The sequence below is a fragment of the Myxine glutinosa genome, chromosome 1 (assembly GCF_964187855.1).
Source record: "Myxine glutinosa chromosome 1, kmMyxGlut1.1, whole genome shotgun sequence".
Taxonomy (NCBI): Eukaryota; Metazoa; Chordata; class Myxini; order Myxiniformes; family Myxinidae; genus Myxine; species Myxine glutinosa.
In genome coordinates, this window is record NC_136261.1 from 112,778,603 (window position 1) to 112,802,002 (window position 23,400).

General features: G+C 44.9%; 1 protein-coding gene across 1 annotated transcript in view; it reads right to left on the reverse strand.

The window, feature by feature from the left end:
• Positions 1 to 13,299, reverse strand: part of LOC137427534 (alpha-N-acetylgalactosaminide alpha-2,6-sialyltransferase 2-like) — a 139,193-nt gene extending 125,894 nt beyond the window's left edge. Inside the window, exons 1-2 of the mRNA XM_068117107.2 lie at positions 12,954 to 13,299; positions 626 to 1,634 (exon numbers count right to left, since the gene is read on the reverse strand). Of these exons, the coding sequence (XP_067973208.2) occupies positions 626 to 1,634; positions 12,954 to 13,105 (1,161 nt within the window). The 5' untranslated portion in view covers positions 13,106 to 13,299. The remainder of the gene's footprint in view (positions 1 to 625; positions 1,635 to 12,953) is intronic.
• Between the last annotated feature and the right edge of the window lie 10,101 nt (positions 13,300 to 23,400).

Genomic DNA, 23,400 nt, shown 5'->3' on the forward strand with positions numbered 1-23,400 from the left:
GCATATCTAAGTTGTAGTTGCCAAGACAGAACCCAAATTGCTGATCCAATATAAAAAGATGAAGAAGAGGTCAGTCTTGTTGGCTGCTGAGATCATTCATTCCGGTAAGTTTCTGATGATGTGGTGGGAATAATTGCGATTATAGTATCTGGTCATATACCAAGCTTTTAAAGGTAAATGTTTTACACATATAAACCACCTTTAGAGGCCATTTTTCCCCGCAAGCGGGGGTTGGCCTTTTTCGGGAACCGTGGTTGTTGTTGTTTTTTGGTCTCCTTTTTGAAGCAATGTTTTACGGCCGGATGCCCTTCCTGACGCCAACCCTTTTTGCCGCCTTTAGCGACAAACAGGGAATTACCAGTGAACTGGTACTCAATTAGCCGACCTCGGAAGGATGACAGGCTGAGTCAACCCCCCTGGCGTTAATTCAGCGATCGACCGGGATTCGAACCCAGGATCCTGGGATCCTAAGCCGGCACCCTAGCCGCTAGCCCAACACCAGGGTTCAAACACACACACATATAATGACAAATAATGAGATACACACACATATATACACATATAATGAGACAAAATATATTCAAAGATCAATATTTACCCCTACTTGACCCAATGCAGTACTTACTGAAGATGTGTACAATGGCGTCACGCTGCCATACTCGTCTCCCAGCCATGATGGAGTCGTACTTGCAGTGCTCACAACATGTCTTGGGGTTTGGGTTGTGCTTCTTTCACTTGTAACTTTGAGCACCTTGTTGACTCCCATCGTTGTATCAGTTGTTAACAAAGCAGGAATTTTGATTTTGGATTTTTGTGTTGTGGTTGGAAATTTCTTCGTTGTTTTTAGTGTTGCGGGTGAGTATGTTTTGGTTGTTTTTATAGTTGTGGTTGAAGATTTATGGGTTGTTTTTCGTGTTGTGGTTGGAAATTTCTTAGTTGTTTTTAGTGTTGTGGGTGAAGATGTTTTGGTTGTTTTTATAGCTGTGTTTGAAGATATATGGGATGTTTTTTTTGTTGTGGTTGGAAATTTCTTAGTTGTTTTTAGTGTTGTGGGTGCAGATGTTTTGGTTGTTTTTATAGTTGTGGTTGAAGATATATGGGATGTTTTTTTTGTTGTGGTTGGAAATTTCTTAGTTGTTTTTAGTGTTGTGGGTGAAGATTTATGGGTTGTTTTTCGTGTTGTGGTTGGAAATTTCTTAGTTGTTTTTAGTGTTGTGGGTGAAGATGTTTTGGTTGTTTTTATAGTTGTGGTTGAAGATTTATGGGTTGTTTTTTGCATTGTGGTTGGAAATTTCTTAGTTGTTTTTAGTGTTGGGGGTGAAGATGTTTTGGTTGTTTTTATAGTTGTGGTTGAAGATTTATGGGTTGTTTTTTGTGTTGTGGTTGGAAATTTCTTCGTTGTTTTTAGTGGTATGTTTGGGGATGTATTGGTCGTCTTTATTGTGACAAGTCGTGTCGGTTTTATTATTTTAGATTGTAATATGTTATTTCTTGTAGTGAGAAATTGTTGTACAATTGCGGATTTTGGATAAACAGTTTTCTGGATTGTTTTTGATTCAAGAGAGTGTAATTTCTGGTTTTCTAATATTGGCACAGAATTTTCACCTTCTGTGACTGAATTCTTCCTATAGAATCTGGAAGAAATATGTAACATTTGTTATAATACAATCCATATTCCACAATAATAATACTTGTAATAACAATAATAATATTGGTTTTATTATCAAACACCAAACAAAAAGTTTGAAGACAATGAAATATTGTTCCAGCAAGAGATCAATATACAGGGTGTCTCAGAAGTCTGGACCTATAAGAAAAATAGATATATTACATTTTAAGTTGAATCAACTAATTTTTAATGTTTTTTTTTTTCAGGTAAATAAAATACCACCATGGCTCATTATACTAAGAAAGAGAAGGTGAAACGGGTTGCTACATGTTTCTGGAAAAAGCCAGAGGGAGTTATTTCACTGAAAACACCATCAGTTATTCCCTGAAAACACCCTGAGAAGCCGTAGGAGAAACCGAGCTGCAGCTCCATACCCTTACCCAGCCTGTCAAGGACAGTGAAAGGAGATTCAACTTTAAAAATGATTTGAATAACGTTTGAGTCATAAGAAAAATGTGATTTGAAAAAAGAAAAGAAAGTAGGAATGAAGCTCAACTGATAAAAGGAAGATGCTCAATGGCATATGTGGCTTTTGTTGTGAGAAACTGCGCCATAAGAAGGGCGTGGGAATACAGTTTCATGGCTTCATCCAGATGAAATGGTGGAGATCAGAAAAGGTCAACTATTCTACAAGAAGGTAGTTATCTGGTAACAAATCAGCACCAGACCTTGACTGGGAGAGTTTTTGTGGTGATTATTTGTTTTTCTGGAACACAGGAAAGAAGTCCTTGATGATTCTCTCTACCTTGTTGCAAGTACAGTGCGATTAATCATAACATTGTTTTGATCGATAATGATGCTTGACCTCACTGGGCCACGATTGTGCCTCTGCACATGATTCACTCTCTTAGTTTTTGGACATTGTTGACCCAGCAGGTGCCTGCATTATTCTCCCTCTCTGCCCGGTTCACCTAGCACGTGCCTGCATGTTCTTGCTCTTGGCTTTTGGATTCCATTGGCAGTACACGTGCGCTTTTTTCTTGGTCGGACCCTCTCACAGGCCTCAGTACGTGCCTGCATTGCTCTTCACCTTGGATTCCATTGGCTGTACAAGTGTTCTTGGACTCTCTCTTCAGCCGGGACATTGTTCACCTTGCACGTAATTGCTCTCTTGGCCGGACTCTCCCTGCTCACTCTCGCTGCACGTGTACACTACAAAAAGGCCTTGGACTTTGCTCATTTTGTGCGTGTCCATTGCTCTCTGCTGGCTGCCAGACTCCCTCTCGGTGCACGTGTGCACGACACTCACTTGACCTTGCACGAGATCACGAACCGCTTACTCCACGTGTCCCGACGCAATCGCTCTGCACGGTTCCCGACGCACTCGCTCTGCACGGTTCCCGATGCACTCGCTCTGCATGGTTCCCCATGTACTCGCTCTGCACGGATCCCCATGTACTCGCTCTGCACGGTTCCTGACACCTCTTACCTGCCCAAGTTGGGGACTGTCGTTTGCCGGCCAGGTGCTCGATGGTGAAGTCAAGACAAAGGCGATCGTGAGGAGAGGCATCTGGAACAACGTGGCCTTTGTGCTAACAGGTTTCCGACATTTGTTTTCCCCTCCCCCTCCCCCGTGAATGTGTGCTGGGCCCATGTAGTGTTTATTTGTTGTAATCATAATAAGGCATATGATAAGCGAAGTTCCTGCCTCTCATAATTTTTTCTTTCCTGTTGAAAAATTACACTGTAATATTACACTTTCCTATTGAAAAATAAATCAAATCATTAAACGTTTCCTTTTTTCTGTCCATGGATGTCATTTCTTCCATTGTTCCACCATTGCTCGCACCCTGAGTAGCGATTAGCCATAACAAACTTAGCAATAGCCCGGCGGTACCAACAGTTGCTCGGCCGTCTAAATTTCCATCCAGGAACAAAAGAAAGTGGTACACCGCCGCAGGGTACGTACGGTACCTTCCCCAATTGAAACCGTCATGTGGTACAGGTAAGCGGGGTTGGATGATGGACCCTGCTGTCACGCGACGGACCAATTGGCGTTTGTAGTTGCTGGTTCGCAACCTGCCAAAGTACGAAGCTATTCATGCGCGGCAGCCGCAGGTCCAGTAAGTTCGGGAGGGAACGGAGGTTAACCCCCTTATAGTAGACCCGAACCCCAGGCTGCAACTATATATACATATACACACATATATATATATATATAGAGTATAGTATATATATATATATATATATACACACATATATATACGTCTCAAGAGCGGGTCGTCGGCCATATTGAATCATGCAGGACTTGTGCTCCGTTCGCGGTTTCGTTTCTTTTCAACCATTTTCACCGCATTCAGACGTCGATCTGGGGCGTGCGTGTGACGTGGCTTTTTGAAGGTTAATTCGTCCATACCCGAGGGTGTGATATCTCAGTCGCCTGTAAGGCGCCTTTGGATTTCCCAGTCGCCTTGAGGGCGCCTTTGTACAGCTTCGGCGGTGTGACTGTACTTGCCATCTGCACGGGATTCTGGCCTCGATTGGACATCGTTCTGGCGATCGCTGGAGCGAATCAACTTCGTCTTGAAGCCGGGAATAAGAGACATTGGGGAATGTTCTTGTTTCACTCACTCGGAGCACAGTGAGTTATATATTACAAAACTGATGGTACCATCAGAGGAAATATTGATTGTACTTTTGAATACTATTGTTGTTGTATTGTTATTCTTGTGTGATCTTAATACAATATTTGTTTGTGAGTAACAATTGTGGTGCCTTCTCCATTGATCTTTGACACACAGTATAGCACATTTTTCTGCTGTGACTCCTCTCGGGGCTCAGAGGTACACCGTGACCAGGGGGGTCGGGGAGGAGCACGTAACAGAAATTGGGGGCTCGTCCAATTGGCGCGGGGGCTCGAAATTGGGATCCTCATCCGGGATTAAATTCCCTGATAACATTCGTATGCGATAGAATTCCCTAGCATTCCCAAAATTCCCAAACTTTGAATTTTTCTAACATTTCCAAATTTTTCAAAAAAAATTTGGAAATTTTTGTGTGAAGGTTAACAGGTGCTAACTGATAGTCACCATGGTGTTTGACGCAGAACAGTTTGCAGCGTCCCCTAATGAGGCACAGTTCCAAGCATTAAAAAAATCTGAACTCTTGATATTGGCAGGACATTTTAACTTGGAGGTCCGAGTTAATATGAAGAAAGCAGAGATGCAGACATTGGTGGTAGAATCTCTGGTGGGACAGGGAACATGGACAGAGGTAGCGTTGGATTGGTTACCCGAGGAAAAAGAAAATGTGGAGCTCTGGAAAATGGAGATGCAACTGCAGAGCCAGGAAAGGTGAAAAGCAGAGGAAAGGAGTGCTGCAAGAGAACTCGAGGAGAGAAAAGCAGAGGAAAGAGCAGAGGAAAGGAGAACTGCAAGGGAACTCGAGGAAAGAAGAGTAGAACAGGAACGACAACTCGAGGAGAGAAGAACAGAGGAAAGGAGAGCTGAAGAAGAAAGAAGAGCAAAGGAAAGAGCAGAGGAAAGGAAAGCCGAAAGGGAGTTAAAGGAACGTGACATGGAGTATCAGAAGGAAGTTAAACTCAAGGAGCTGGAATTAATGGGAAAACGGGGAGAGGTCGTATCCATGCCGGCTGGTTCGACAACTAGTCAGAACGCCTAGGATGTTGGTAGGCATGTGAGGCTGGTTCCACCCTTCAATGAAAAGGAGGTAGCCAAGTTTTTTTTTACACTTTGAGAAAGTGGCTCAAATGCCAAAATGGCCTGTGGGGTCCTGGACTATGTTAGTGCAAAGTGTTTTGGTGGGTAAAGCTCAAGATATATTTTCGACTTTACCGATTGACCAATGTGTAGATTATGAGAAAGTGAAGAAAGCCATTCTCAAAGCCTATGAATTTGTCCCTGAAGCTTACCGGCAAAAATTCCGGAATGCCAGGAAGAGGGAGAGTGAGACCCATGTGGAGTTGGCCAGAATGAAGGAAACCATGTTTGATCGGTGGTGTGATTTGAAGGGGGTTGGGAAAGACTTCAACCTGTTGCGACAATTGATCTTGGTGGAGGAATTCAAACAGTGTGTCCACGCAGACATTAAAGTACATCTGGAGGAAAAGAAAGTACCAGAGTTGTATGAGGCAGCAACCCTGGCAGATGACTATGCCTTGACACACAGGATGGGGTTCCACAAACCTAACTTCCCGCCTAGAGTTAGCCAGGGGAGTTATGGTAAATCAGGGGCGGAGAACAAACATTCGTGGAGGCGGCCTAGAGATGACTATGGGGACAAATCTGATACCGCGACTTTTAGGGATCAGGAGACTACAGTTCCAAGACAGACTTATCATCTGGGGGGCCCGAGGCAGACCACGAGTTTTTCCTCCGCGCTTACTTGCGCTTTTTGCAAGAAACCTGGACATTTGATGTCCCAATGTTATGCCCTGGAAAGGAAAAATCAGGAGCGGAGTCAGACTAGTGCAACTCCGAATGCATTGGCAAATGCGAGAAATCGTCCTTGGAGGACAGTGCCTTGTGAAGGTTCCCATGCCAAAGTTACGGCATCACAGAACGCCCTTGTTCAAGAGGGTTACAAACCTTTTATTTCAGAGGGGTTTGTGTCACTGGATGGAAACTTGACTAAGCAGAGACCTGTTAGGGTATTGAGGGACACAGGAGCACATCAATCTTTGATGCTTGACGGCATTTTGCCATTGTCAGAGAAGACGGCAACTGGTGTTAATGTTCTTTTACAGGGGGTTGGTGGCTGTGTTAAAGCCCCACTTCATGTCATCTATTTGAAGTCTGATTTGGTGTCAGGACCGGTCACCGTAGGGTTACAAGCCACTCTACCTGTAGAGGGAATATGTTTTGTTATCGGGAATGATTTGGCCGGTCGTCAAGTTTCTGGTAACCCGATGTTTGTTGAAAAGCGTAGCATGGAATATAGCACTGCACAGTTAGAGCAGAAGATTCCGGGTATCTTTCCATCCTGTGCCGCGACTCGTGCTATGGGTAGGAAGCGCTCTGAAGAGAAGAGGAAGGTACTGACGTCATGCTTTGCACAGGCACGTCTTGTCAAGTACCCAAAAACTAAGTGTCAGCACACACAAGTCATGGATGGAGGCAATGTTGGCAAGCTCTTTGTAGGTGGACTGAACTTCAAAACAAGGGAAGTTGTTCTGGACTCTGTCTTCGGCCAATATGGACCACTCTTGGAAGTGCGGCTGATAAAAGACAGGGAGACGCAAAAGTCAAGAGGGTTTGGCTTTGTCACGTTTGAAAACACAAATGATGCCAAAGATGCAGAAAAGGATTTGAATGGCAAAGATTTGGACGGCCAGACCTTAATAGTAGAGAAGGCAGGCCATGGGCGTTGAGGGGGCTAGAGGGGGAAAACGTGGAGGTAGCTTCAGGTTTGGCTATGGCTCCCGGGGTGGGAGTAGTAGTTTTGGTGGTGGCCGTAGTCGAGATCACTCAGGAGGCTCCCAGAGTTACGGCAGATCCAAAAGGGATGGTTATCAGGGTAGTGGCCGAGAAGGAGACCGCTATTCACGTGACTACAGCGACAAGCGCTCCAACCATGATTATTATGAAAGTTAGGAAGAGTTGAAGCACTGAATGTTGCGGAGCAGCCGAGCCAAGATTCCTACATGGATTAACCGTGAATTGCGGACTAACCGGTGCAGCTGGCGATCATCCCTCCTTGTGGTTCTGTGGGGACGCCCTGGCCTCGGTATTGGAGGAGGGACACCCCTCTGAGCATTTCGTTTCAGGATCTTTGACACCTGACCTTGAGTGATGCCATACTGCCGAGCAATAGCACGCTGTTTCATGCCATAATTTCGTAAAGCCACCACTCCATGACAAACAGCATTGTCGAGTTGACGGACCATCTCCAGAGGAAGCGGCAATAACTTTTGGAGATGTGCAGCAGTTGTTTTCCACTGATACAGAACGCAACAACCCTTGTATACCCGACTGTGAAGCCAATCCTCAAATGCACCTGTCCGTACATTTTGCCACGCCACCTGTGATATAATCCTGTTGTTGACTTCTTGCTGCGACAGACAATCAGTGACAGGGTCCTTTTAACAAATAAATCACCTAAGTGTAAAAGAAACTCACAAGATTGATATACTGAGTTAAGAACGTAAACCCAAGTCAAGAAAAAAAAATATTCCATATTAAATGCCAAGTCTGTATATACCTGTGCAGCGCCTGTCCTGTTCGGTGTTGTGTTGTCACTGAACTACTTTCTCAAACTTTTGTGAAATCGTACCAATCTTCTGGAATGTACATATCTCTCCCGTCGGTATGTCCTAAGGGTATTATTCTTGAAAAAATTTCCATTTTTATTTTTTTTAATTTTATTATTTTGTGAATTTTTTTTTTCCCCAACTTCAATTGTTTATAAAATGTGATATCACGTATATTACAAATACATTTGTGCAAAATAATTGTTTGAATTATGATTTTTTTAAACCATGACAAAACGGCAACTCGGGTACAGTCATTTATCTATACTAGGGCGTGCCCGTACTATATATATATCTAAAATTATATCCCCCCCCTCTATTTACATGAAATGGTTTGGTCCATTCGCAAAGCCAAAGCGAACGGCTTGCGAGTACGGTGACAACCCCCCTCCCCTCTATTTACATGAAATGGTTTGGTCCAAAGTGAACGGCTTGCGAGTACGGTGACAATCCCCCCCCCCCCCCCCTCTATTTACATGAAATGGTTTGGTCCAAAGCGAACGACTTGCGAGTACGGTGACAATCCCCCCCCTCTATTTACATGAAATGGTTTGGTCCAAAGCGAACGGCTTGCGGAGTTTGGTAAAGAAATCGCCATAGCGTGCACAAACGCGCAGGAAAGCGAAAGAATCGCAAATTAGTTTTAATTAGTTTTAAAACATAGTTTAACGCCAACATAGCGGCAACATAGTTTGCCAACGTGAAATAAATGAATACGCTCTCAAATGTGCCGTCCGAGGCAGAGTCTGTTCGCCACGTTCGGCACACGTGATAGCTCGCTGCTCTCTGATTGGTTGAATCGTTTTTTGGACATAGCTCGGTAACTACTTCTCCGATTAATATGAAACCTTGAAAAGGCACATCCTCGGGTCCCCAGCAATATACCTGGCAAGTTTAAAGTATATCGGACCCGTGGTTGTCGAGAAACAGCGGTCACAGACATACAGACATACATACATACACACAGAGATTACTGGAATTATAGATAGATATCTACACATCTGGGCAGTGTCTGTGTTCTCACTTAACGACTCCCTCAAACTTTTGTTTCCGTGGTTGTGAAGTGTTTTTAATAACGTTGTGGTGGTTTTGAATCACGTGGTGGTGAGGTATTTTGAATTATGTGGTGGTGAGGTGTTTTTAAATGATGTGGTGGTGAGGTGTTTTTAAATCACATGGTTGTGAGGTGTTTTTAAATCACATGGTGGTGAGGTGTTTTGAATTAATTGGTGGTGAAGTATTTATAATTACGTGGTGGTGAGGTGTTTTTAATTATGTGGTGGTGAGGTGTTTTTAATTATGTGGTGGTGAGGTGTTTAGAATTAGTTGGTGATGAGGTGTTTTGAATTATGTGGTGGTGAGGTGTTTTGAATTACTTGGTGGTGAGGTGTTTTTAAATGATGTGGTGGTGAGGTGTTTTTAATTTCGTGGCTGTGAGGTGTTTTTATTACGTGTTTTATGGCTGTGAGGTGTTTTATGGCTGTGAGGTGTTTTTAATTTTGTGGTGGTGAGGTGTTTTTATTACGTGTTTTATGGCTGTGAGGTGTTTTTATTACGTGTTTGATGGCTGTGAGGTGTTTTTATTACGTGTTTGATGGCTGTGAGGTGTTTTTATTACGTGTTTGATGGCTGTGAGGTGTTTTTATTACGTGTTTGATGGCTGTGGGGTGTTTTCAATTTCGTGGTGGTGAGGTGTTTTTATTACGTGTTTTATGGCTGTGACGTGTTTTTATTACGTGTTTGATGGCTGTGAGGTGTTTTTATTACGTGTTTGATGGCTGCGAGGTGTTTTCAATTTCGTGGTGGTGAGGTGTTTTTAATTTTGTGGTGGTGAGGTGTTTTTATCACGTGTTTTATGGCTGTGACGTGTTTTTATTACGTGTTTGATGGCTGTGAGGTGTTTTTATTACGTGTTTGATGGCTGTGAGGTGTTTTTATCACGTGTTTTATGGCTGTGAGGTGTTTTAAATTACTTGGTGGTGAGGTATTTTGAATTACGTGGTGGTGAGGTGTTTTGAATTACGTGGTGGTGAGGTGTAATCGTCCCAAACTTCCAGTCTGCACCTACCCCTCCCCTATGTATGTGCTGAGGGGTTCTTTCTTGAAAAAAAAAACATTCAAGCTAAATCTTCAACCTAAATTGCCTATAAAAATGTAATATCACAAACACAACAAATACATTTGTGCAAAGTAATTGTTTGTATTATGATTGGTGAAAATCATGACAACACAGCAACTCAGGTACAGTCATTGGCCTCAGTTAAAATAAGCCCGTTCCTCAGTATCGACGCTTGGTGAGGCGAGCGCAGCGAGCCGAGTCAAGCTAGTATATATATATATCTGTGCAGTGTCTGTCCTGTGTTGTGTTGTCTTGTCACTGAACTACTTCCTCAAACTTTTGTGAAATCGTACCAAACTTCTGGTATGCACCCACCTCTCCTGTCGGTATGTCCTAAGGGTATTTATTTTGAAAAAATTTCCAAATTGTTTTTTGTTTTGGGGGAATTTTTTTTTTTCAACTTAAGTTTTCAACTTCAATTGTTTTAAAAATGTGATATAACGTATATTACAAATACATTTGTGCATTATGATTGTTTGAATTATGATTGGTGTAAACCATGACAAAACAGCCACTCAGGTACAGTCATTTATCTATATCTATCTATAATTCCAGTAATCTCTGTGTGTCTGTGTGTCTGTGTGTGTGTCTGTGTGTTTGTCTGTGACCGCTGTTTCTCGACAACCACGGGTCCGATATACTTGAAACTTGCCAGGTATATTGCTGGGGACCCGAGGATGTGCCTTTTCAAGGTTTCATATTAATCGGACAAGTAGTTACCGAGCTATGGCGATTTCTTTACCAAACTCCGCAAGCCGTTCGCTTTGGACCAAACCATTGCATGTAAATAGAGGGGGGGGATTGTCACCGTACTCGCAAGCCGTTCGCTTTGGACCAAACCATTTCATGTAAGTAGAGGGGGGGGATTGTCACCGTACTCGCAAGCCGTTCGCTTTGGACCAAACCATTTCATGTAAATAGAGGGGGGGGGATTGTCACCGTACTCGCAAGCCGTTCGCTTTGGACCAAACCATTTCATGTAAATAGAGGGGGGGGATATAATTTTAGATATATATATAGTACGGGCATGCCCTAGTATCTACAAATCTGGGCAGTGTCTGTTGTCACTGAACTACTCCCTGAAACTTTTGTTTCCGTGGTTGTGAAGTTTTTTTAATAACGTGGTGGTGGTTTTGAATCACGTGGTGGTGAGGTATTTTGAATTATGTGGTGGTGAGGTGTTTTTAAATGACGTGGTGGTGAGGTGTTTTTAAATCACATGGTGGTGAGGTGTTTTGAATTACGTGGTGGTGAGGTGTTTTGAATTACTTGGTGGTGAGGTGTTTTAAATTATGTGCTGGTGAGGTGTTTTGAATTAGTTGGTGATGAGGTGTTTTGAATTACTTGGTGGTGAGGTTTTTAAAATTACGTGGTGGTGAGGTGTTTTGAATTACATGGTGGTAAGGTGTTTTGAATTAAGTGGTGGTGAGGTGTTTTAAATTATGTGGTGGTGAGGTGTTTTGAATTACGTGGTAGTGAGGTGTTTTGATTTACATGGTGGTAAGGTGTTTTGAATTACATGGGGGTGAGGTGTTTTGGATTACGTGGTGGTGAGGTGTTTTACATTTGGTGGGGGTGAGGTGTTTTAAATTATGTGGGGGTGAGGTATTTTAAATTACTTGGTGGTGAGGTGTTTTAAATTACTTGGTGGTGAGGTGTTTTACATTACTTGGTGGTGATGTGTTTTAAATTACTTGGTGGTGATGTGTTTTAAATTACGTGGGGTGAGGTATTTTAAATTACTTGGTGGTGAGGTGTTTTAAATTACTTGGTGGTGTGGTGTTTTAAATTACTTGGTGGTGATGTGTCTTAAATTACGTGGGGGTGAGGTGTTTTAAATTACATGGTGGTGAGGTGTTTTAAATTACTTGGTGGTGAGGTGTTTTGAATTACGTGGTGGTGAGGTGTTTTGAATTACGTGGCGGTGAGGTGTTTTTAATTACGTGGTGGTGAGGTGTTTTGAATTATGTGGTGGTGAGGTGTTTTGAATTATGTGGTGGTGAGGTGTTTTGAATTACGTGGTGGTGAGGTGTTTTGAATTACGTGGTGGTGAGGTGTTTTAAATTACTTGGTGGTGAGGCATTTTGAATTAGTTGGTGGTGAGGTGTTTTGAATTACTTGGTGGTGAGGTGTTTTGAATTATGTGGTGGTGAGGTGTTTTTAATTATGTGGTGGTGAGGTGTTTTTAATTACGTGGTGGTGAGGTGTTTTGAATTACGTGGTGGTGAGGTGTTTTAAATTACTTGGTGGTGAGGTGTAATTATCCCACACTTCCAGTCTGCACCTACCCCTCCCCTATGTATGTGCTGAGGGTTTTGTTTTAATTCTTTTCTTTTTTTTCTACCAAAATCATTACACAAAATTGATTATTAAAATGTAATATCACAAACACTACTAATACATTTGTGCAAAATAATTGTTTGTATTATGATTCGTGGAAATCATGACAACACAGCAACTCAGGTCAGGTAAAATAAGCCCTTTCCTCTGTAACGACGTGTGGTGAGGCGAGCGTAGCGATCTGAGCCAAGCTAGTATATATACTGTATATATATATATTTTTATTTATATATATATATATATATATATATATATATATTTTTATATATATATATATATATATATATATATATATATATATATATATATATATATACATATATAAGATAGATATAATCATTTCATGATGAAGAAAATGATTTGGAAGTTGTGAGTGTTCATTGGCCATTTCACAAAGTGCCACGTTTACACCAGAATGCTTGAGTCGACAGAGAGCCCTAACCCTAACAACCCTAACAAACAAATTAATCTCAAAGAAGCATAGACAAAAAATCATATTTTTATTGAGCCTTCTGTAAACTCCTTTTCGGCTCATAGTTACATTAACTTTTCTCCTCACATTGGGTGTAATTAACAAGTCGGCAACATCTACTAACATAATGAAATATCGAACTCACCTAAATGACCAATGGCCAAGCAAACCAGAATCGTCAAGAATGTTGAAAGAGATATATCCAATTGTGAAGACAAGCATGATGACAACGATGAGGACCATGTATTGGATGGGCAGTTTCGCCGTGCATCGCCGTTTGCATGTAGGGCAAGGCATTCTTGGTTAATATTCCAAAATCTTACAAAAACGCATTTGATACCTCGCTAAATCTGGGTAGAACTTCCAGATTCGCAGCTATGATTTTAAAGCTCTTTATTTTGTTCCCAACTTACTACAAGTCTATCTTCTCCCTTTTCTGTTCCTTCGTCCCCAGATCTGTACCGCAGTTAATATTACTAGGGCATGCCCGTACGTGGGTGCAACCCGTCCTCTGATTCTCGGTCAAAGTCCCTCCCTTTTCTGGCTGACACATTGTAATCTGCGGGCCAGGACGTGCATTTTCCACCACCTAAGATTATGAATTGATACCAAACGACCACACCCACACAGCCATATTCCCCAACCTGTTATGCAGGAAATATTTCAATGAATGTTGAATTGAATTTACCTGGGCAACGCCGAGTACTTCAGCTTGTCATGCATAAAAATAGGGGCAATACCCCTGGGCGCTCACCTAGTAGAACAAGCATTCTGAGTATTGCGCTGCAATACATGTCCCCTACCAAAGTTCAAAGTGCCATAACTTTGCCAAAAATGATCGAATATGCAAATTTATGCACGGTTGATGCTGGTTTTCAAACTTGATCTGAGGTATGCTGATACACATGTGTGTCACGCCTCGCCTCGTTGATAAGCCTGCAAGGTCGCTCCGTGAAGCGGCCTGCATGTATTGCACTGTATGAATTATATAATTACCAACTCACGGTCTGAGGTACCAGCGATTCAAGAGATATCCATCTCTTAAATATATTCGTTTAATTAACGATATCTGCCAAACCACGTGACCTATCGCAAATTCCAAAAGGACATTTTAGTAGACTGACATGCTGAACAGATCTGTGAAGTTTCCCCTCGATTGGATCAAAAATGAGGGAGGAGCTCGGTTTTAAAGGTTCATGCTTAAAAACGTCATAACTCTGAAACCATGTGACGCATGACGTCATGACTTTTTTTGTTCGTCATGGGTGTGCGAGTCTGCCTGCAAAGTTTGGCCTCGATCTGATCAGCCGTTGCAGAGAAAAAGGGGTTTTCGTGTTTTCCGGAAAAACAATATGGCGGCCGAACCACGTGACCTGTGACGTCATAATTACCATTAAAATATTCTACAGACCGAGTCCCTCCTTCGGTGAAAATTTGATCTCAATCGGTCCTATTATTGCAGAGAAAATCTTTTTCAAAGAAAATTAAAACTTAAAATGGCACTGAGTTAAGGATCATCAGAATTATCAGAATTCCCAAAGTTCAAAGTGCCATAACTTTGTCAAAAATGATCGAAACGTCGTGAAGTTAGAACCTGATCTGTAACTTATCATGAGGAAACCATGTGCCAAGTTTGAAATCACTAGCATTAAGAGTTTAGACAAAAAAGTCCGGAAAACTGTTCTTTGCGTGACAGACTGACGGACTGATGGACTGACGGACTGACGGACGGAGGGACGGCGTGCAAACCTTTAGTCCCCTCCGGTGCACACCGCTAGGGGACCAATACAGCAGTATCTATCTATAATTCCAGTAATCTCTGTGTGTATGTTTGTATGTTTGTATGTATTGTTACCTGGTCCCCTCGTTGAATACCTGGTCTCGGTGACCCCCGGACCGTGAGAGGAACTTCGCCAGAAAGCTGTATTAAATATGCGCTTCCGCCACGCAATCCATATGAATTCACCCCAGAGACAACTGACGTTCAAGGATATATTTCAATGGGAATGACCATACAATTGCAATGACACAACCACGGAGATTTTCCCCGAGCAATCAACCATATACAACCATCAACAATTCCCAATTCACCAGCACTTTCCTATGAGTAAGATGGCCATCTTATATACGTGTGTCCCGGTGAGTACTCACGACACCCTTTTGGTCTCGGTCCCGCACAATGTCTCTGGGCCCCTCCTGACCAAGATGATGGTCGCCGTCACCGCTCTCGGGCGGTTGAACGAACCCCGGGTGGACGTTTTTCCACCGGGCAGGTATCGTACCAGGCACCGAGGCTGCAGCCCCTCGTGGCCACGCGAAGCGGATACGGTAGAGCAAGCCAAACCCCACGCCGCTTGCAAGGCGCGTTAGGCCCCAACGTGCGACCCGCACGCGTCTGTTTGGACGGTGCCGCGAACGAGGCCAGACGCGGGTTCGATGCACGGCCCCACGTCAACTTGACATCTCCACCGGGCCGGTACACGTTCCGGTAATTCCTCTCGCCAGACAGGCTTTGGAACGCCGCTGTTTCACGCAGCGCAAGGTCGATCCCACCTCTTGTCGGAGCGGGGCGAGGGAGAATAATACTCGTCCTTTTTTCCTCGTGTCTTTTCTTCTTCCGTTTCCGGTCACTTCCGTTTCCGGCCACTCCCTCAGAAGGGCTCCTGACCCTCCAACCACAACAACTACACAACAACTTAATATACTACACACGGATAAGCAAAGACCTGAATGGTAATTCACATACATTCATATAAATATGTAACACTCCCCCCCTTCAAGAAAGAAAGTTTGAACCCAGCGAAAACTTTCTTTGCCGGCCAATTTGGAGAAACAAACCAGATAACTCAACCCCCCCCCCCACCCCCCCAGATTAACTCAATCTGGACAAAGCGTCCACCACGACATTGTCCCGGCCCCGTACATGTTCAATTTCCAAGTTGAACCCCTGCAAAGCCAAACTCCATCTCATCAACCTCTGATTTTTATTTTTCATTCTTTGAATGAAGGTTAAGGGGTTGTGATCCGTAAAGACCTTTATGGGAAAGGACGTGATTCCTAAATACACCTCATAATGTTGAAGCCCTAGCAGGAGAACCAGGGTCTCTTTCTCCACGGTGGCATAATTTGCCTGATGTTTATTGAACTTCTTGGAGTAGTAGCACACGGGGTGGTCCACCCCATCCTCATCTTCCTGTAACAAGACCGCTCCAGCCCCCACATCGCTTGCATCTACGGCCAACTTAAAAGGTGCCTGAAAGTCCGGAGCGGTTAGGACCGGAGAGCTCATTAGTATCGCTTTGACATGGGCAAAGGCCGCCTGACATTTGCCATCCCAAACGAATGGGGTCTCCTTTCTCAACAAACTCGTTAAAGGGGCTACCACATCCGAAAAATTCTTACAGAACCGCCGGTACCACCCCGCCATACCTAAGAATCTCATCAGCTCTTTCTTCCCCTTTGGGACTTGGAAGCGATCGATAGCTTCTACCTTGGCGGTCACTGGTTGTACTTGACCCTGCCCTACTACATGGCCGAGGAACACTACCTGTGCTCTTACAAATTCACTCTTGGCTAAGTTGATGGTCAGACCTGCCTCGGACATCGTCTGAAAAAATGCATGGATTTGCTTAATATGGTCTTCCATGGTCATGGTGTGGATGATTACATCATCCAGATATGCCTCCACCCCCTCCAGGTCTGCAATGAGCCTATTAATCAGTCGTTGAAATGTCGCCGGCCCGTTCTTCAACCCAAAAGGGAGGACCTTGTACTGATATAACCCATTCGGAGTGACCAAAGCTGAGATTTCTTTGGCTCTATCGGTAAGAGGGATCTGCCAATACCCTTTCAGCAAGTCAAATTTGGTAACAAATTTAGCTGGGCCTATTCGATCAATACAGTCGTCAATCCTCGGGAGCAGATAGGAGTCGGTCTTGGTCACTGCATTCACCCGTTTTAAATCCGTACAACACCGGAAGCTGCCATCGGGTTTCGGAACCAACACACATGGGGAGCTCCATTCACTGTTGCTTGGTTCGATGATGTCATTGTCCAACATATATTGCATCTCCTTCCGAAGGTACTCCATCTTCACCGGGTTCATCCGATAGGGGTGTTGTTTCACTGGAGTGGCCTCCCCCACCTCGATATCATGATATACTAAGTCCGTACGACCAGGTACATCTGTGAACAAATGTTTAAATTCGAACATTAGGCTGGACAGTTGTCCTTGCTGTTCCCTTGTTAAATGACCTAACTTCTCATCCAAATGATTCAACACTTCGGTGTTCGTCAATTTGGGGCAGGCCTGGTCATCCAAGTTATCAAACTTCACACCGGCGTTTCCGTCCATTGTCACCGGTACGACCGGTGAGACAGGAACTACGTCTTCCACCGGTTCCCTCTCATGATATTTCTTCAGTCGGTTGACATGACACAACTGTCGCTTTTTTCGTCGGTCGGGAGTGGTCACCACGTAGTCTGTCTCATTCACCCTCTCCTCCACTGCATAAGGACCAAAATATCTAGCCTGGAGGGGCTGACCTGGAACGGGCAGCAATACTAACACCCGGTCCTGAGGACTGAAATTCCTTATCTGCGAGGTCTTGTCATGTCTCTCCTTCATTTTCCCCTGGGCCCTTCTCAAGTTCCGTCGTGCCACCTCACACGCCTTTGCCAATCGGTTTTTTACTGTGGCCACATACTCCACCATCGGTGTCCGGGACTCCTGTAGTAACCACTGTTCTTTCACCAATTTCAACGGTCCCCGCACTGCGTGTCCAAACACCAGTTCAAACGGGCTGAATCCCAAGGAGTCCTGCACGGACTCCCTCGCCGCAAACAACAATAGGGGTATCCCTTCATCCCAATCCTTGGCACATTCAAAACAATACGTTCGGATCATATTCTTTAAAGTCTGGTGAAACCTTTCCAGGGCCCCTTGGCTCTCGGGATGGTAGGCGCTGGATCTTACTTGTTCCACCCCCAACAGGTGTACCACTTGCTGGAACAGTGTGGACATGAAATTGGTCCCCTGATCCGATTGAATGATCCTAGGTAGGCCAACCCAAGTGAAAAATTTAATCAAGGCCTTTGCAATAACTGCCGCCGTTATTTTCCTCAGAGGCACTGCCTCGGGGAACCTGGTGGACGCACACATGATGGTCAGTAAGTATTGATGTCCAGCTTTGGTTTTGGGTAAAGGGCCCACACAGTCCACAATGACTCGGCTGAATGGCTCTTCAAAAGCTGGAATTGGCTTTAACGGGGCGGGGGGGATTTTTTGATTCGGCTTTCCCACCAGCTGACAAGAATGGCAGGACTTGCAGAACTCCGCCACATCCCGTCGCAGTCCCGGCCAGAAAAAATGTACCAATATCCTGTCACAGGTCTTGTTCACTCCCAGGTGCCCGGCCCAAGGGGTCTCATGTGCCAGACTCAAGATCTCCTTCCGGTACAGCGGTGGCACCACAATCTGATAGTGAACTTTCCACTCATCGTCTGCGGGCACCTCCGGGGGCCTCCATTTCCTCATTAGGGTTTCCCCCTTCATGAAATACCCCACAGGTATCTTCGTAGCCTCTTCTTCCGTAACGGCTTTCTCAATTAACCTCTGGATCTCCGAGTCTTCGTGTTGTTCTTCCACTAGTCTCCTTCGGACCAGCGCGGTTTGCTCCACTTCGTTCTCCGCGGTCTCCGACGGACACTCCACTTCCCCTTGCGTTCCAGACGCTACCATTTCTCGAAATTCCTGGGAATCCCTCCCCTGGCTATTTCCCTTTTTCGAGTTGTCTTCCCGTACCTCTAAGGGTTCCAACTCCCCCTCTCTTTCTTCCTCCTTCTCTTCCGCGTGCTTTCTACCCATAGCCCGAGTCACTGCACAGGATGGAAAGATACCCGGAATCTCCATCTCTAACCGAGTGGTGTTATTTTCCTTACTGGGCTTGTCCACCATTATTGGATTACCCGAAACTCGCCCCCCGGCCAAATCATTCCCGATAATAAAAGAGATTCCCTCCACAGGAAGGGTGGCTTGTAAGCCTACGGTGACCGGCCCGGATACCAACTCAGAACTCAACTGGATGACATGAAGCGGAGCTTTAACATAGCCCCCGACCCCCTGTAAAAGCACACTAACCCCAGTTGCCGTCTTCTCCGACAATGGCAAAATGCCCTCCAGCATCAACGATTGGTGTGCTCCTGTGTCCCTCAATACCCTAACTGGCTTCTGGTTACTCGGGTCGCCATCCAGCGACACGAACCCCTCTGAAATGAAATGTTTGTAGCCCTCCTGAACAAGGTTCTCCCGGGACGCCGTACCTTTGACAGGGGAATCTTCCCCCAGCTCTGCTCTCCAAGAATGATTTCTCACACTTGCCAGTGCATTCGGAGTCGCACTAGACTGATTCCGTTCCGGGTTCTCCCTTTTTCGGAGGTAACATTGGGACATCAAGTGTCCAGTTTTATGGCAAAAAGCACAAGTAGGCCCGGGGGAGAACCTCGGGGTCGGCCTTGAGCCCCCCGAAAAATAAGTTTGTCTTGGGCCCGTAGCCCTCGGATTTCTAACCGTTGGGGTATCATAGTTGTCCCCATAATCATCTCGAGGCCGCCGCCATGTAAGGTCGTTCTCCGCACCGGGTGTTCCATAACTCCCCTGCTGAAGTCTAGGCGAGGAGTTAGGTTTGTGGACCCCTATTCGGTGGGTTAAGGCATAATCATCTGCCATGGTGGCTGCGTCCCACAACTTCGGTACTTTCTTTTCCTGCAGGTACACTTTGATGTCCTCGTGGACACACTGCTGGAATTCCTCCACCAGGATCAAGTCCCGCAATGTTTCGAAGTCTTTCCCGACTCCTTTTGACTCACACCACCGATCAAACATGTTTTCTTTCACTCTGGCAAACTCCACATGGGTCTCACTCTCCCTCTTCCTGGCATTCCTGAATTTTTGCCTGTAAGCTTCCGGAACCAACTCATAGGCCTTGAGGATGTGCTTCTTCAGTACCTCATAATCTGCACATTGGTCCATTGGTAGCGCCGAATAAATTTCCTGAGCTTTCCCCACCAGCACACTTTGCACGAGTATGGTCCAGGCCTCCTCCGGCCAGTTTAATTGTCGAGCCACTTTCTCAAAGTGTGGGAAAAATTTCGCGACTTCTTTTTCACTGAACGGTGGAACCAGCCTCACATGTCTGCCCACATCCCAGGTTTTCTGGTTAGGTGTCGACCCCGTCAGCAAGGGTGGTGCCTCTCCCCGTTCTCTCATTAACTCCAGCTCCTTGAATTTGATTTCTTGCTGAAGCTCCATGTCACGTTCCTTTAATTCCCTTTCCGCTTTTCTCTCCTCTGCTTCGAGGTCCCTTGCAGCTCTCCTCTCCTCTGCTTTTCTCCCTTCTAACCTTTCCTGGAGTTCTCGTTCCACTCTCCTTTCCTCTGCTTGTTTCTCTTCTCTCCTCGCTTCTGCTTTCCTTTCTTCTTCTGCTAACCTTTCCTGGAGTTCTCGTTCCACTCTCCTTTCCTCTGCTTGTTTCTCTTCTCTCCTCGCTTCTGCTTTCCTTTCTTCTTCTGCTCTTTCCTTTTCTGCTTTCCTTTCTTCTTCTGCTCTTTCCTTTTCTGCTTTCCTTTCTTCTTCTGCTCTTTCCTTTTCTGCTTTCCTTTCTTCTTCTTTTAACCTTTCCTGGAGTTCTCGTTCCACTCTCCTTTCCTCTGCTTGTTTCTCTTCTCTCCTCGCTTCTGCTTTCCTTTCTTCTTCTGCTCTTTCCTTTTCTGCTTTCCTTTCTTCTTCTGCTCTTTCCTTTTCTGCTTTCCTTTCTTCTTCTGCTCTTTCCTTTTCTGCTTTCCTTTCTTCTTCTTTAATCCGTCCCTGGCTCCGTAATTGCAACTCCAGTTTCCGGAGCTCAACGTCTTCTGGTTCTTCGGGTAGCCACTCCCAGGCTAACTCGTCCCATGTTCCTAATCCCACCATATATTGTATCACCGTGGCCTGCAACTCTGCCTTCCTCAAATTAGTTCGGACCTCCAAGTTAAAATGTTTGGCCAATTTCAAGAGGTCCGACTTTAGCAACGCTCGGAACTGTGCCTCACTCGGGGTTACCCCAAAGTTCTGTGCCACAAACGCCATGGTGCCTATCGTTAACACCTGTTAACCTTCACCCAAGACTTTACCCCAATTTCTCAAAAAAAAAAAAATTTTACCAATTAATAATTAATTAATTAATTTTAATTAATAAAAAAATTATTATTTTATTATTTTATACAATTTTAAATCCCGGACGTAGACCCAATTGCGAAACCGCAAATCGTAATTTGGACGAGCCCCCAATTCTGTTACGTGGTCCCCTCGGTGAATACCTGGTCTCGGTGACCCCCGGACCGTGAGAGGAACTTCGCCAGAAAGCTGTATTAAATATGCGCTTCCGCCACGCAATCCATATGAATTCACCCCAGAGACAACTGACGTTCAAGGATATATTTCAATGGGAATGACCATACAATTGCAATGACACAACCACGGAGATTTTCCCCGAGCAATCAACCATATACAACCATCAACAATTCCCAATTCACCAGCACTTTCCTATGAGTAAGATGGCCATCTTATATACGTGTGTCCCGGTGAGTACTCACGACACCCTTTTGGTCTCGGTCCCGCACAATGTCTCTGGGCCCCTCCTGACCAAGATGATGGTCGCCGTCACCGCTCTCGGGCGGTTGAACGAACCCCGGGTGGACGTTTTTCCACCGGGCAGGTATCGTACCAGGCACCGAGGCTGCAGCCCCTCGTGGCCACGCGAAGCGGATACGGTAGAGCAAGCCAAACCCCACGCCGCTTGCAAGGCGCGTTAGGCCCCAACGTGCGACCCGCACGCGTCTGTTTGGACGGTGCCGCGAACGAGGCCAGACGCGGGTTCGATGCACGGCCCCACGTCAACTTGACGTCTCCACCGGGCCGGTACACGTTCCGGTAATTCCTCTCGCCAGACAGGCTTCGGAACGCCGCTGTTTCACGCAGCGCAAGGTCGATCCCACCTCTTGTCGGAGCGGGGCGAGGGAGAATAATACTCGTCCTTTTTTCCTCGTGTCTTTTCTTCTTCCGTTTCCGGTCACTTCCGTTTCCGGCCACTCCCTCAGAAGGGCTCCTGACCCTCCAACCACAACAACTACACAACAACTTAATATACTACACACGGATAAGCAAAGACCTGAATGGTAATTCACATACATTCATATAAATATGTAACAGTATGTATGTATGTATGTATGTTTGTATGTTTGTCTGTGACCGCTGTTTCTCGACAACTACCGGTCCGATATACTTGAAACTTGCCAGGTATATTGCTGGGGACCCGAGGATGTGCCTTTTCAAGGTTTCATATTAATCGGAGAAGTAGTTACCGAGCTATGTCCAAAAAACGATTCAACCAATCAGAGAGCAGCGAGCTATCACGTGTGCCGAACGTGGCGAACAGACTCTGCCTCGGACGGCACATTTGAGAGCGTATTCATTTATTTCACGTTGGAAAACTATGTTGCCGTTAAACTATGTTTTAAAACTAATTAAAACTAATTTGCGATTCATCGTAACTGCGATTTGCGACCTTCCGGACAGTGAAGACTTCACTTCCGGCAGCCAATCACAGAACGCTTTGTTGCGTAGGCGTGGCCGATGTGAGAGCGAGCCGAGCCGAGCGCGTGCGCCATTACGGTTCGTAATTCGATTTCTTCCGGAGAAAATAATAATTTCTCGATTTCTTATGCGCATTATTTCTCCCAATTCAGTCAGAGCGAAGGGCGGAAGCGAAGAGCGTTGTTTTTTTTGTTTACGGGCGTACGGGCGTACGGGCGTACGGGTGGGGTAGAGCGTACGGGTAGCGTTTTTTTTTTTTTTTGGCAAGGAACGGGCACCCACGTACGGGCATGCCCTAGTACTACATAAACTGAGGTATTTTAAACAGTACCACGGTATTTTAAACCAATTTCAATGGTTACTAGAAGACTGGGAAGCATGTAGAATCATACTAAAGTCATCATAACATTTTAAACAACGAAACCAAAAATACCTATTTTGGGGGGGCAACCCTCTCCCCTCCCCATTGTCCACCTTAAACATCGATTTGTCTAATGTCGTGAACACACCTTGGTACAGCACAGGTGATGAAGGTTGTGGTCAAGTTTCATTGAAAGTGTGTGTAGTTTCGGTGGAGATAGAGCAAATACATATTTAGGGAGGCAAACACTCCACTTCCTCTCCACCCCACTAGACCTCGATTTTTTTTAATGTCGTGCACAAACTTTGGTACATCATGGGTGATGAAGGTTGTGGTCAAGTTTCAACAAAATCGAGTGTGTAGTTTCAGAGAAGAAAGCGAATACCTATTTTCTGGAGTCAAACCTGGACCCAATTTGACCCCAGGTAGATCCCCATATACAGTGAATTCAGAAAGTATTCAGACCCCTTTACTTTTTTCACATTTTGTTATGTTGCAGCCTTATGCTGAAATCGTTTAAATTCATGTTTTCCCTCATCAATCTACATTCAATACCCCATAATGACAAAGAGAAAACAGGATTTTAGAAAGTTTTGCAAATTT